This window comes from Moschus berezovskii, chromosome 1, assembly GCF_049115385.1.
Source record: "Moschus berezovskii isolate FMDL1 chromosome 1, NW_MosBer_1.0, whole genome shotgun sequence".
NCBI classification, from domain to species: domain Eukaryota; kingdom Metazoa; phylum Chordata; class Mammalia; order Artiodactyla; family Moschidae; genus Moschus; species Moschus berezovskii.
The window spans coordinates 90863236-90876831 of record NC_142460.1 but is presented as its reverse complement, the minus strand read 5'-3'; the positions used below and the strand labels follow the sequence as shown (position 1 = coordinate 90876831).

At 45.7% G+C, this 13596-nt stretch overlaps 1 protein-coding gene across 1 annotated transcript in view; it reads left to right on the top strand.

Moving 5' to 3' along the window:
• The window catches only part of ITGB5 (integrin subunit beta 5), a 118581-nt gene that overhangs the window by 33044 nt on the left and 71941 nt on the right, over positions 1-13596 (top strand). The window contains exon 5 of the mRNA XM_055397146.2: positions 12706-12874. Coding sequence (XP_055253121.2) covers positions 12706-12874 — 169 coding nt within the window. The remainder of the gene's footprint in view (positions 1-12705; positions 12875-13596) is intronic.

Genomic DNA, 13596 nt, shown 5'->3' with positions numbered 1-13596 from the left:
ATTTTCCAGGCAAGAGTACTGGAGTGGGGTGCCACTGCCTTCTCCAATTGAAAGGATAGCTTGTGCATAAGAGAGAAGGTGGAAAAGAATGTCAATTCCCCAAAGACTTTGTGATAAGGGGTTTTAAAAGCAGTGTGAGGGAAGGGGGACTGCCTGATGAGCTTGTGCTCAGTTCTTAGATTGGTTGGCATCAATGTGAAGTTTTGAGCATCATCACCCTTCTGGTTTTACAAACCGTCTGGGGTCTGTGTGCCTGCAGTCAGCAGTTTTCATCTTGTGTGTGTGTGGGGGTGGGGTGGGGGGTTGGGCCTGCTTCCTGCAAAAACAACTTAGGAATGTGTGTCAAGCTTTTATCTATATCTTTCGGGAAACTGGAAGTTTGGCAGTTCTTCTAGGTGGTGGATTTATGGTTCCACTTTTGTCTTTTGGAAACCATGTACCGACAATCAGTGGAACAGAGATGGAGCTCATCTTTTACGCCTGTGCGTCTTTAGCTGTTGTCTCAGAAGCCCAAGCTTTTAGGCGCTATTCTTCTGGCCTGTGAAGCCCACTTGCTCAAGGCCTTTCGCTCAGTTCTGTTCCAGAATGGCTGTACTCTTGTCTCCCTGTCTCATTGTGAGTTCTGTGCTTGGCTCTGTAGATGCTGTCTGGGCTCCTTGTCTGTTCTTTTCCTTCCACTAGCGTGGAAAGAAAATCACAGTTTTCTCCCTCAGTGGTACATTCTGCTTGGTTTTCCTCCCTGTGATGGTGGAAGCAGCAGCAGTAGCTCCTGGAAAGTTCTGGGAAGGTGGGAATCAGGAGGAATGATCTGACCACCTGTGCAGGACATCTCAGAAGAGAACCAGTTTCTCATGGGGCTTTCCTGAGGTGTGTCCCTCCTCCTGCTCCAGATGTTTCTGCCAAAGGATCAAACTCCTAGACTTATCTTCTCCCGTCTTAGAATGAGCCAGAAATGCAAGAGCTGAAGTAAGTAGTACTAGGGCTGCCATAGAAGAAAAAAAAATAGTTTAATCATCAGATTAAAGAGCTGTTTAATTCTTTAATCAGAGCTGAATTTAATCAGCAGCTCTGGGTATTAGGAATACTGTATTCCTATTCTATTCTGGGTAATGGGAATAGTGTCCTTGGGAAGAGTCACATCATATTCACTGATACAGGATTTGACGGATTAATCCAGTATGGTATTTCTGGTTCTGAACCTTTTTCTTCAGTTAGAAATATAGAAGCAGCTCATAGAAACAGACTACAGAGTGGCGGTTGCCATAAGCTGGGGAGTTGGGGGTGGGGGAAAGGGGGAGAAGTTGGTCAAAAGGTGCAGACTTCCCGTTATAAGATGAATACATTCTGGAACTTCAATATACAGGGTGGTGGCAATAGTCAACAATACTGTATTTGAAATATATAATTGTATATTTGAAAGTTGTGAAGAGTTCTTAAATGTTCTCACCCCCACACACAAAAAGTGGAAGTACATATGTAAAAATCTTTGCAAATGAGATAACACATTTTGTCTTTCATCATTTATATTTTTTCCTTAACCCTTTGTATTTCTTCCAAGAGGTCATGGTACTCTTTTACCACCTCAAAGGTATTATTTTATTGTCTTCTGGCATGTTCTGTGGCTGGTGAGAACTCTGCTGTCCATCTAATGGTTTTCCTTCTCTCTGGTAACTTTTAATATTTCCCTGTTTTTTCATGTCCTATACTGATAGGCATTCCAGTGTGGCTAGGTTGGATTTAGTACTTTTATTTGCATTGTATAGAGCTTGCTCTGCTTGTTTAATGTGAGAACACAGCTTTATTCTTGAACGTTTTCGTACATCTGATTCTTTTCGTTTTCTTTCTAACACTACTAGGTGTGTGTTGGAGCCTCTCATTCTACACATCATGTTTCTTAATTTTTCTTCCATAATTTCTATCTCTTTCTTTGCTTTAGCTGCATGATAGAAAATTTCTTCCAGTTTACCGTTTTGTTCTTCAGTTATTAAAACATCTTTATTTTATATTATAGTTGAGTAACAGTGTTGTGTTAATTTCACGTGTCCAGAACAGTGCTTCAGTTATATCTGTACATGTATCTATTCTTTTTCAAATTCTTTTCCCATTTAGGGTATTACAGAATATTGAGCAGCATTCCCTGTGCTATACAGTAGGTCCTTGTTGGTTATCTATTTTAAATGTAGCGGTGTGTACATGTCAGTCCCAAACTCCCAATCTATCTTTTGCCCCCCTCGCTGCTTCCCTGGAACCATAAGCTCCTTCTCTCAAGTCTGTGTGAGTCTGTTTCCGTTTTGTAAGTTCATCTGTATGTATTTTTTTTAGATTCCACATATGTGCCATAGCAGGTGCAATTTGTCTTTTTCTGTCTTACTTCACTTAGTGTGATAATCTCCGGGTCCGTCCATATGTCTGCAAATGGCATTATTCCATCTTTTTAATGGCTGAGCAATATTCCATTATATATATGTACCACACATCTGTTGATGGGTGTGTGGATTGCTTCTATGTCTTGGCTATTGCAAACAGTGCTGCAGTGCACATTGGGGTGCCTTCATCCTTTCGAACCATGTTTTCCTCTGGATTATGCATAGGAGTGGGATTGCTGGGTCATAGGGCATGGCAACCCTCTCCAGTATTCTTTCCTGGAGAATTCCCATAGACAGAGGAGCCTGGTAGGCCACAGTTCATGGGGTCGAAAAGAGTGGGATACAAATGAGCGGCTAAGCACAGCACAGCACATAGTATTTCTGTTTGCGGTTTCTTAAGGAACCTCCATACCATTCTCCCTACTTTCTTCAATTTAAGTCTGAATTTGGCAATAAGGAGTTCTTATCTGAGCCACAGTCAGCTCCTGGTCTTGTTTTTGCTAACTGTATAGAGCTTCTCCATCTTTGGCTGCAAAGAATATAATCAATCTGATTTCGGTGTTGACCATCTGGTGATGTCCATGTATAGAGTCTTCTCTTGTGTTGTTGGAAGAGGGTGTTTGCTATGACCAGTGCGTTCTCTTGGCAAAACTCTATTAGCGTTTGCCCTGCTTCATTTCTTACTCCAAGGCCAAATTTGCCAGTTACTCCAGGTGTTTCTTGACTTCCTACTTTTGCGTTCCAGTCCCCTATATTGAAAAGGACATTTTTTTTGGGTGTTAGTTCTAAAAGGTCTTGTAGGTCTTCATAGAACTGTTCAACTTCGGCTTCTTCAGCATTACTGGCTGGGGCATAGACTTGGATTACTGTAATACTGAATGGTTTGCCTTGGAAACGAACAGAAATCATTCTGTCGTTTTTAAGATTGCATCCAAGTACTGCATTTCGGACTCTTTTGTTGACCATGATGGCGACTCCATTTCTTCTAAGGGATTCCTGCCCACAGTAGTAGATATAATGGTCATCTGAGTTAAATTCACCCATTCCAGTCCATTTTAGTTCACCGATTCCTAGAATGTCGACGTTCACTCTTGCCATCTCCTGTTTGACCACTTCCAATTTGCCTTGATTCATGGACCTAACATTCCAGGTTTCTATGCAATATTGCTCTTTACAGCACCGGACCTTGCTTCTATCACCAGTCACATCCACAATTGGGTATTTGTTTCGCTTTGGCTCCATCCCTTCATTCTTTCTGGAGTTATTTATCCACTGATCTCCAGTAGCATACTGGGCACCTACTGACCTGGGAAATTCCTCATTCACTATCCTATCATTTTGCCCTTTGTTACTGTTCATGGGGTTCTCAAGGCAAGTATACTGAAGTGGTTTGCCATTCCCTTCTCCAGTGGACCACATTCTGTCAGACCTCTCCACCATGACCCGCCCGTCTTGGGTGGTCCCCCAGGGCATGGCTCAGTTTCATTGAGTTAGACAGGGCTGTGGTCCATATGATCAGATCAACTAGTTTTCTGTGATTATGATTTCAGTGTGTCTGCCCTCAAATGCCCCCTCGCAATACCTACCGTCTTATTTGGGTTTCTCTTACCTTGGTCGTGGAGTATCTCTTCACAGCTGCTCCAGCAAAGCGCAGCCGCTGCACCTTACCTTGGATGAGGGGTAGCTCCTCTCCGCTAGGCTTCTGCGTGTGGTCGGTTGCACCGAGCCGGCGTCTCTGGTGTCTGCGCTGCCGGGGCCGGCGTCTCTCGCTTAGAGAAAACCACTACACTATTCAGATATGACCTAAATCAAATCCCTTATGATTATACAGTGGAAGTAAAAAATAGATTTAAGGGTCTAGATCTGATAGAGTGCCTGATGAACTCTGGATGGAGGTTCGTGACATTGTACAGGAGACAGGGACCAAGACCATCCCCATGGAAAAGAAATGCAAAAAAGCAAAATGGCTGTCTGGGGAAGCCTTACAAATAGCTGTGAAAAGAAGAGAAGCGAAAAGCAAAGGAGAAGAGGAAAGATATAAGCATCTGAATGCAGAGTTCCAAAGAATAGCAAGGAGAGATAAGAAAGCCTTCCTCAGCGATCAATGCAAAGAAATAGAGGAAAACAACAGAATAGGAAAAACAAGAGATCTCTTCAAGAAAATTAGAGATATCAAGGGAACATTTCATGCAAAGATGGGCTCGATAAAGGACAGAAATGGTATGGACCGACTCACTGGAAAAGAGTCTGATGCTAGGAAGAATTGGGGATGGGAGGAGACGGGGACGACAGAGAATGAGATGGCTGGATGGCATCACCGACTCGATGAACATTAGTTTGAGTGAACTCCGGGAGTTGGTGATGGACAGAGAGGCCTGGCGTGCTGTGATTCATGGGGTCGCAAAGAGTTGGACACAACTGAGTGGCTGAACTGAACTGAACAGAAGCAGAAGATATTAAGAAGAGGTGGCAAGAATACACAGAAGAACTGTACAAAAAAGAGCTTCACGACGAAGATAATCACGATGGCGTGATCACTCACCTGGAGCCAGACATCTTGGAATGTGAAGTCAAGTGGGCCTTAGAGAGCATCACGACGAACAAAGCTAGTGGAGGTGATGGAATTCCAATTGAGCTATTTCAAATCGTGAAAAATGATGCTGTGAAAATGCTGCACTCAATATGCCAGCAAATTCGGAAAACTCAGCATTGGCCACAGGACTGGAAAAGGTCAGTCTTCATTCCAATCCCAAAGAAAGGGAATGCCAAGAATGCTCAAACTACCGCACAATTGCACTCATCTCACACGCTAGTAAAGTCATGCTCAAAATTCTCCAAGCTAGGCTTCAGCAATATGTGAATCGCGAACTTCCAGATGTTCAAGTAGGTTTTAGAAAAGGCAGAGGAACCAGAGATCAAATTGCCAACATCCGTTGGATCATGGAGAAAGCAAGAGAGTTCCAGAAAAACATCTATTTCTGCTTCATTGACTATGCCAAAGCCTTTGACTGTGTGGATCACAATAAACTGTGGAACATTCTGAAAGAGATGGGAATACCAGACCACCTGACCTGCCTGTTGAGAAACCTGTATGCAGGTCAGGAAGCAACAGTTAGAACTGGACATGGAAGAACAGACTGGTTCCAAATAGGAAAAGGAGTACGTCAAGGTTGTATATTGTCACCCTGCTTATTTAACTTCTGTGCAGAGTACGTCATGAGGAACGCTGGGCTGGAAGAAGCACAAGCTGGAATCAAGATTGCTGGGAGAAATATCAATAACCTCAGATATGCAGATGACACCACCCTTATGGCAGAAAGTGAAGAGGAACTCAAAAGCCTCTTGATGAAAGTGAAAGAGAAGAGTGAAAAGGTTGGCTTGAAGGTCAACATTCAGAAAACAAAGAGCATGGCATCTGGTCCCATCACTTCATGGGAAATAGATGGGGAAACAGTGGAAACAGTGTCAGACTTTAATTTTTTGGGCTCCAAAATCACTGCAGATGCTGATTGCAGCCATGAAATTAAAAGACGCTTACTCCTTGGAAGGAAATTTATGACCAGCCTAGATAGCATATTAAAAAGCAGAGACATTACTTTGCCAACCAAGGTCCGTCTAGTCAAGGCTCTGGTTTTCCCCGTGGTCATGTATGGATGTGAGAGTTGGACTGTGAAGAAAGCTGATCACTGAAGAATTGATGCTTTTGAACTGTGGTGCTGGAGAAGACTCTTGAGAGTCCCTTGGACTGCAAGGAGATCCAACCAGTCCATTCTAGAGGAGATCAATCCTGGGTGTTCATTGGAAGGACTGATGCTAAAGCTGAAACTCCAATACTTTGGCCACCTCATGCGTCGAGTTGACTCACTGGAAAAGAGTCTGATGCTAGGAAAGATTGAGGGTGTGAGGAGACGGGGACGATGACAGAGAATGAGATGGCTGGATGGCATCACCGACTCGATGGACATGAGTTTGAGTGAGCTCTAGGAGTTGGTGATGGACAGGGAGGCCTGGCGTGCTGTGATTCATGGGGTCGCAAAGAGTCGGACACGACTGAGCGACTGAACTGATACCATTCTCCATAACGGCTATACCATTTTATATTCCCATCAACAGTGTAGGGGGCTTCCCTTTTCTCCACATCCTCTCCAGCATTTACTGTTTGTAGATTTTTTGATGATGGCCATTCTGACTGGAGTGAGGTGATATTGTAGTTTTGATTTGCATTTCTCTAATAATTAGTGATATTGAGCATTTTTTCATGTGCTATCTTTTGGCCATCTGTATGTCTTCTTTGGAGAAATGTCTGTTTAGGTCTTCTCTCTCTCTTTTTTTAAATTTATTTATTGGCTATGCTGGGTCTTTGTTGCTACTTCGACTTTTCTCTAGTTGTGGTGAGCAGGGACTACTCTCTAGTTGCGGTGTCTAGGCTTCTTTTGTCATGGAATGCAGGCTTCAGCAGTTGCGGCACTTGGGCTTGGTAGTTTTGGCTCCCAGGCTCTAGAGCACGGGCTCAGTAGTTGTGGCATAGAGGCTTAGTTTCTCCGAGGCATGTGGGATCTTCCCAGACCAGGGATAGAACTCAAGTCTTCTGCATTGGCAGGCAGATTCTTTACCACCAAGCCACCAGGGAAGCCCCAAGGTCTTCTCATTTTTTGATTGAACTATTTGTTGTCTTATATTGAGCCACATGAGCTGTTTGTAAATTTTGAGACTAATCCCTTGTCAGTCACATCATTTGCAAATATTTTCTCCCAATCTGTGGACTGACTTTTCATTTTATTTACGGTTTCCTTCGCTGTGCAAAAAAAACTTTTGAGTTTAATTAGGTCCCATTTGTTTATTTTTGTTTTTATTTCCATTAACCTGGGAGACAGCTCGAAAAAGATATTGCTGCAGTTTATGTCAAAGAGTGTTCTGCCCGTGTTTTCCTCTAAGAATTTTATGGTGTCTGGTCTTATATTTAGGACTCTAATCCATTTTGAGTTTATTTGTGTGTGGAGTTAAGGAATGTTCTAATTTCATTTGTTTGCATGTCACTGTCCGGTTTTCCCAGCACCGTTTATTGAAGAGAGTGTCTTTTCTTCATTGTATAGTCTTGCCTCTTGTAGATTTATTGGCCATAGGTGCATGGGCTTATTTCTGGGCTTTTTATGCTGTTCCATTAATTTATATTTGTGTCAGTGCCTTGTTCTTTAGTTTGTAAATCCATGCACTGAAGTTTCATTTTTGAATTTGAATGACAACATTTTTTGATTCTTTTTTTTTATACTTTTTTTTCATAACCTTCTGATTGTTTTTTCTCCCTAATAATATCCCATTCTGCTGCTGCTGCTGCTGCTAAGTCACTTCAGTCGTGTCCGACTCTGTGTGACCCCATAGACGGAAGCCCACCAGGCTCCCCCGTCCCTGGGATTCTCCAGGCAAGAACACTGGAGTGGGTTTCCATTTCCTTCTCCAATGTGTGAAAGTGAAAAGTGAAAGTGAAGTTGCTCAGTCGTGTCCGACCCTTAGCGACCCCACGGACTGCAGCCTACCAGGCTCCTCCATCCATGGGATTTTCTAGGCAAGAGTACTGGAGTGGCTTGCCATTGCCTTCTCCGAATATCCCATTCTAGTCTTTGGTATTTGTTCCTTCTTCTCCTCAGTGTTTTAAATATGTTTTAAAGTGCTTTAGATCATTTTGCTATCTGTTTCTTGAAGATCCTTCATTGGTTGCATTTGCTGACATGCCTTCATGGTGGTTTATTTCTCATAGGTTCTGTCACGTTTTCCTTAGCTCCTCTTCAGAAGAGGTTGTTTTCCATCAGGGGATCATGTGTCCCAGGTATGCTGACTTCCCTGCAGGGTGGTTTTTTGTTCCCTGCTTCCAGGATCCTCTTAAGTCTCACTGGGGCTAGTTCTCCTGTTTTGTTTCTCAGCAGGGGGGTTCCTTCCTTATAAAAGTAATGAATTCTGACTTGTTCAGGACTGGAGTTACAATCTTTGTGGGTGATTCATCTCGCCCTGGGCCTGGAGTGCATCTTCCTTGCTTCTTTCCCAAGCCAGGGGCTGGAATATTTCTGGTTTTGATTTTAGTGACAGGGCAACTCTTCGTGGCTCACTGCTTTATGCAGAGAAGCCTGTTCCGGTGCTTGACCCTGCGTGGCTGAAGTCCATCATCCCTGATAGAACCTGGCTTCACGCCCCAGATTCTCTGTCAGATCCCAATGTAACCAACCAGGGTTCTTGGCCTCCTTAAGCAATAGAAATTAATCAGAAGCCAGACGAGAAATTCAGGCAGGGCTTTATTGAGGTCTCTGCTGCAGCAGGGGCAAGTAAGAACGATCAACAGGTTCTCTTGCTTGCTTGCTTCCTGTCCCCTGCCCCGTTGGAGCCGGGGGTGGTGGTGAGCTTGTTCCTCATATGGGGTGAGGGTAGGGAAGTATCCAGGGGTTGGGCTGGAGGCGGGGCTTAGGTGGTCTGCCCACCCCTTCAGTGGTATTGTGTGCAAGGGGTCATGTGGAGTACCCTGCTTTTGCTCCTGACCCTCTGCTTTTTTACTCCAGGCTCTTCAAAAGTGGCAGATGGGTTTTTTGGTCTCTTTGTATCTTTTGTCCAAAATCTGCCCCAGCCGCACATGCACCAGTCTTGCACAGTTTCTTTGTATTTTGTTGCTTGAAGAGAGATGTGTCCAGGTGCAAGCACTGCAGCTCTACAACACAGGGGCCCAGGTCCCAGCCTGTCTGACCACATGCCCTGGTGGGGGCGGGGGCGGCAGAGGGCCCCTTTGCCCTGAGATCCCTGCTCACTAGTTTCCACCTACTTTTAAGTCCTTTCATTTGTGCAGTGCTTCTTCTCCGTACCTGGCACCTGGGATTTCCCTGCGAAGCTTCCAGTTTTGGCTACATATTAACATTTTTCAAGATTAGATTTTTACACAGCAGTTCTTTGTTTAGAAGAAGAGGGGAGGTCTTTCTCTGTCAGCTCCATGGTCCACAGTATTATTGTTCTGAAACATTAGAGTGTTTTCTGGATTTGTGACTAAACTGAACTGAGAGTATTCAAATGGGATTCACTTTTTATACACACGTGAACCCCCAGGCTCTCTAAGCATATATATTTTATTCATCTTCTTGGTTCATAATCCTTAATTTACTAAAGATTTACCCCACTCCAGTACTCTTGCCTGGAAACTCCCATGGCTGGAGGAGCCTGGTAGGCTGCAGTCCATGGGGTCGCTAAGAGTTGGACACGACTGAGCGACCTCACTTTCACTTTTCACTTTCATGCATTGGAGAAGGAAATGGCAACTCACTCCAGTGTTCTTGCCTGGAGAATCCCAGGGGTGGCAGAGCCTGGTGGGCTGCCATCTGTGGGGTCGCACAGAGTCGGATACAACTGAAGCGACTTAGCAGTAGCAGCAATAGCAAACTGGGGTCCTACAGCACAGACACAGGTTGAGGGGTGGGTGGGCTTCCTGACACAAGACCATCAAACACCCAGATCTTCAGGTGACTCAGTTAGCTCTCCCAGGGGGGAAATAGTCACAGGTGACATTATTTTCCAGTGACTGCAGAGACATTCAACAGAGCCTGTGTGACAACGCTATTTTCCTCTCTAAGAGGTGCCTCTGGTTTGGTTGTAGTAAAGTTCTCTGCAGTGAAGGCTTCTCTCTGGTAAATGCATTCTCTAGTTCTTGATTATTAATAGTAATTCTCCACAGTAAAAATGTATCTATTTAACTGTCCTTTGCAGGAAGGGAAGGGAAAGGTAAAAAATGCTGATTTAGTTGAGCTTTTCTGGTTTTTTCATTGAACAGCACTTGCTGTTTTGTTCTCCTCCCTTCCTCAACCAGCCCATCAGCCATAGCAGTAAATACCTATAGTCCGCAACCATGGGCCAGCACAGCACAGGGTGAAGTTGCTCCAAGGGCAAGAAAGAGTCTGTGTACATTCTTTTCCTCCAGAGTCCCTCTATTTGTCAGATCACCACAGTGGGACTCACTTCCTGTTTCTCAACTCACTTCCTATTTCCAGCTGGGAATGCAATTTCCGTGACCTTTCTCTTTATGGCCAGCTGAGAATGGGAGTAGAAAGTTTGGACGGCCTGGAGTCATGCGTTATAGAGAAGCTTGATCTGTGCAAGCACAAGGGAAAGATTTAGGTGGAAGTAAGAGGGAGTGACCGAGGTCTGTCTAGTCAAGGCTATGGTTTTTCCCGTGGTCATGTATGGATGTGAGAGTTGAACTGTGAAGAAAGCTGAGCGCCGAAGAATTGATGCTTTTGAACTGTGGTGCTGGAGAAGACTCTTGAGAGTCCCTTGGACTGCAAGGAGATCCAACCAGTCCATTCTAAAGGAGATCAATCCTGGGTGTTCATTGGAAGGACTGATGCTAAAGCTGAAACTCCAATACTTTGGCCACCTCATGCGACAAGTTGACTCACTGGAAAAGAGTCTGATGCTGGGAAGGATTGAGGGTGGGAGGAGAAGGGGACGACGGAGAATGAGATGGCTGGATGGCATCACCAACTCGATGGACATGTGTTTGAGTGAGCTCCAGGAGTTGGTGATGGACAGGGAGGCCTGGCGTGCTGTGATTCATGGGGTCGCAAAGAGTTGGACACGACTGAGCGACTGAACTGAACTGAACTGAAGAGGGAGTGAAACAAAGGAAAGGCAAACAGGGACAGCCTCTGATGGTTCTTCTCATCCGGGAGGCACCACAGCCATTATAGCAGTGGGGTTGACCATCCACAGCTGGCTTGCAGCTGGTGACTGATGGAGCAGGTACTGAAGGACCTGAGAGGAATGGGGTAGCCTCTTAGAAAGCCCAGGGTTGCCTCTTGTGGAGGAGGGACCTGCCCTGGCTGCCCTTCAAGGTGCAATTAGGTAGGAGCTGCTAGGTCCTAAGCCTGCTTCCCTTCCCATGCACATGGCTTGGATTGGCTTATGAAGCCATCCCTTGCGCCTGTCTGTTAAGTTTGGTTTTCATCTTTGTTCTGAAAGAGAGGCTTCCTTAGCATGGCCATAGACCTGCACAGTCTGACCAGCTGGCCGCCCAGCTGCCTCACTGCCCATCTTTGCTCTTACTCCCAGCCCTACGGTCTCTCTGGCTGCCCTCCGCCCTTGGGCTCACTTCTGCCGCGGGGCCTTGTGTTTACTCTTCCCCCTCCCCCTATACCTAGTGAACCTTCTGGAAGCAGTGTCAGGCCTCTCACCCTATTCTGTTGGCTGTATGCCCATCTGACACTCCTGCAGCTATGGTTGGGAGCTAACTTCCTCCGGGAATGGGGCCACTTGGGATCTCTACCGTGGACTGAGATGAGAACACCCAACAGTCAGGAGAGTTGCTTTTTGTTGTTGTTCAGTCACTAAGTTGTGTCTGACTCTGCAATCCCAGGGACTGCAGCACGCCAGGCTTTCCTGTCCTTCACCATCTCCTGGAATTGGCTCAAACTCATGTCCATTGAGTCAGTGATGCCATCCAGCCATCTCATCCTCTGTTGCCCCTTTCTCCTGCTCTCTGTCTTTCCCAGCTTCAGGGTCCTTTCCCACGAGACGGCTCTTCCCATCAGGTGGCCAAAGTATTGGAGCTTCAGCATCAGTCCCTCCAGTGAGCATTCAGCAGAGAGATATGGCATTAGCCTTCTACTGAGATGGGATACTTCCCTCTTTCCAAATTTCCAGATAGAATATTCCGTTTGAAGATGATTTGCTTCTCAATGATTTCTTCTGCATGCATCTGGGAGAGCTGATAGTTTATCATTCCAGTACTTATAAATGAATGAGAAAGCAGGAGTTTCATTCCTATTGCATCGAGTGTTTGCTCAGTGCCAGCGTGTCCTGGTCGTCTCTGAGTGGGTTGACAGGAGAGGTTATGTGGTCTTTTATCATGGGACGGCAGCAAAGTGCATGTGAGGAGCTGGTTTTGTAAGTCACTCTGCCATCCCTTGACACTGCGTGCCTTTAGCCCCAAAGAGCCCCCACTCCCTCCCTCAGGCACTGCTGAGGCTGTGATGCCCGTGCCCCAGGCCCTTGCCTCCTCACGGCCCGTGTCTGGGCTCTTCCTCAGACTGCAGAAGCCCATTGTTACCTCTGCTGCTTTTGACCTGTTTGTCCATTTCATGCACTTACAGCCTAGTGTGTGCTGTCTTTCCTGCCGTTTAGGACTTGTGTTTGGGAGGCAGGAACTGTAATTGCTCTGTTGTCCCCAGCGTGCCTGTCCCAGGGATGCACGGTAGGTGGCTGAGTGAGTATTCGTTGCTGCCACTCAGGGCACTCAGTCAAGGCACAGAGTATGTTGTTGTTTAAGATTTCAAGATAATGAAGGGAACGTGACTCTTGTCCTCTTTCTCTCTAGTTACAAGCTGTTCCCAAACTGTGTCCCCTCCTTTGGGTTCCGCCACCTGCTGCCTCTCACGGACAGAGTGGACAGCTTCAACGAGGAAGTTCGGAAGCAGAGGGTGTCCCGGAACCGCGATGCCCCGGAGGGTGGCTTTGACGCAGTGCTCCAGGCGGCCGTCTGCAAGGTAACCTTCCCTTCTGTCCTGTCCCTGCACGGGAGGTGAACGAAGAGGCATCAGTGTGGGCGCTGGCATCGCCTGAGTGTTTTGAGCCACCCCAGCCCGTGGGCTCCCGTCCACTGTTGCATCAGAGGGTGAGCTCAGTGGGCCCCTGGGGAAATCTATAGCCGTCAAACCAGCTGGAGTGCAGGGATGACTGGGGGCTGGTGTGTGTCTGTGTCAGGGTGTGGCTCTGTACAGTGGGAAGCCGTCTTTGCCAGCAGACAGCTGTTCTGTGTTTCTGCGTTTGACTCTTTCGTCTTTTTTTTGGTGGGGGGGAGGGAAGGGGTGGAGTCAAGCCATATGCATAGAACCTTGTAGAGGTTTATGACCCAATTTTCGTAAATACTAAAGCTTGCTCTCTTGGGGAAATCCAGTGAAAAAAGAAATTGCTTGTCATCTTTGGTTTTGTTTCTGTTTGTTTGTCTTTCTCCTGTTTCTCTACGATATATGAATCCAGAGGGAGGATACAGACTTAGGTCAGAGATGAACTCAGGCTTTGAGAGGTTCCAACCTCAGCAAAATATATAAATGGAATGTTGGTAATAATTTATTCTTAAAATAATTTTCTACTGTCAAAACAACCCAATAACATCAACAAAAGATAAAAATAAATGTCACTCTTGAATTTTGCTATCCCAACACATACTTCAGAATTTTTTCCAGAGTGGTCATCATACACTATGCAT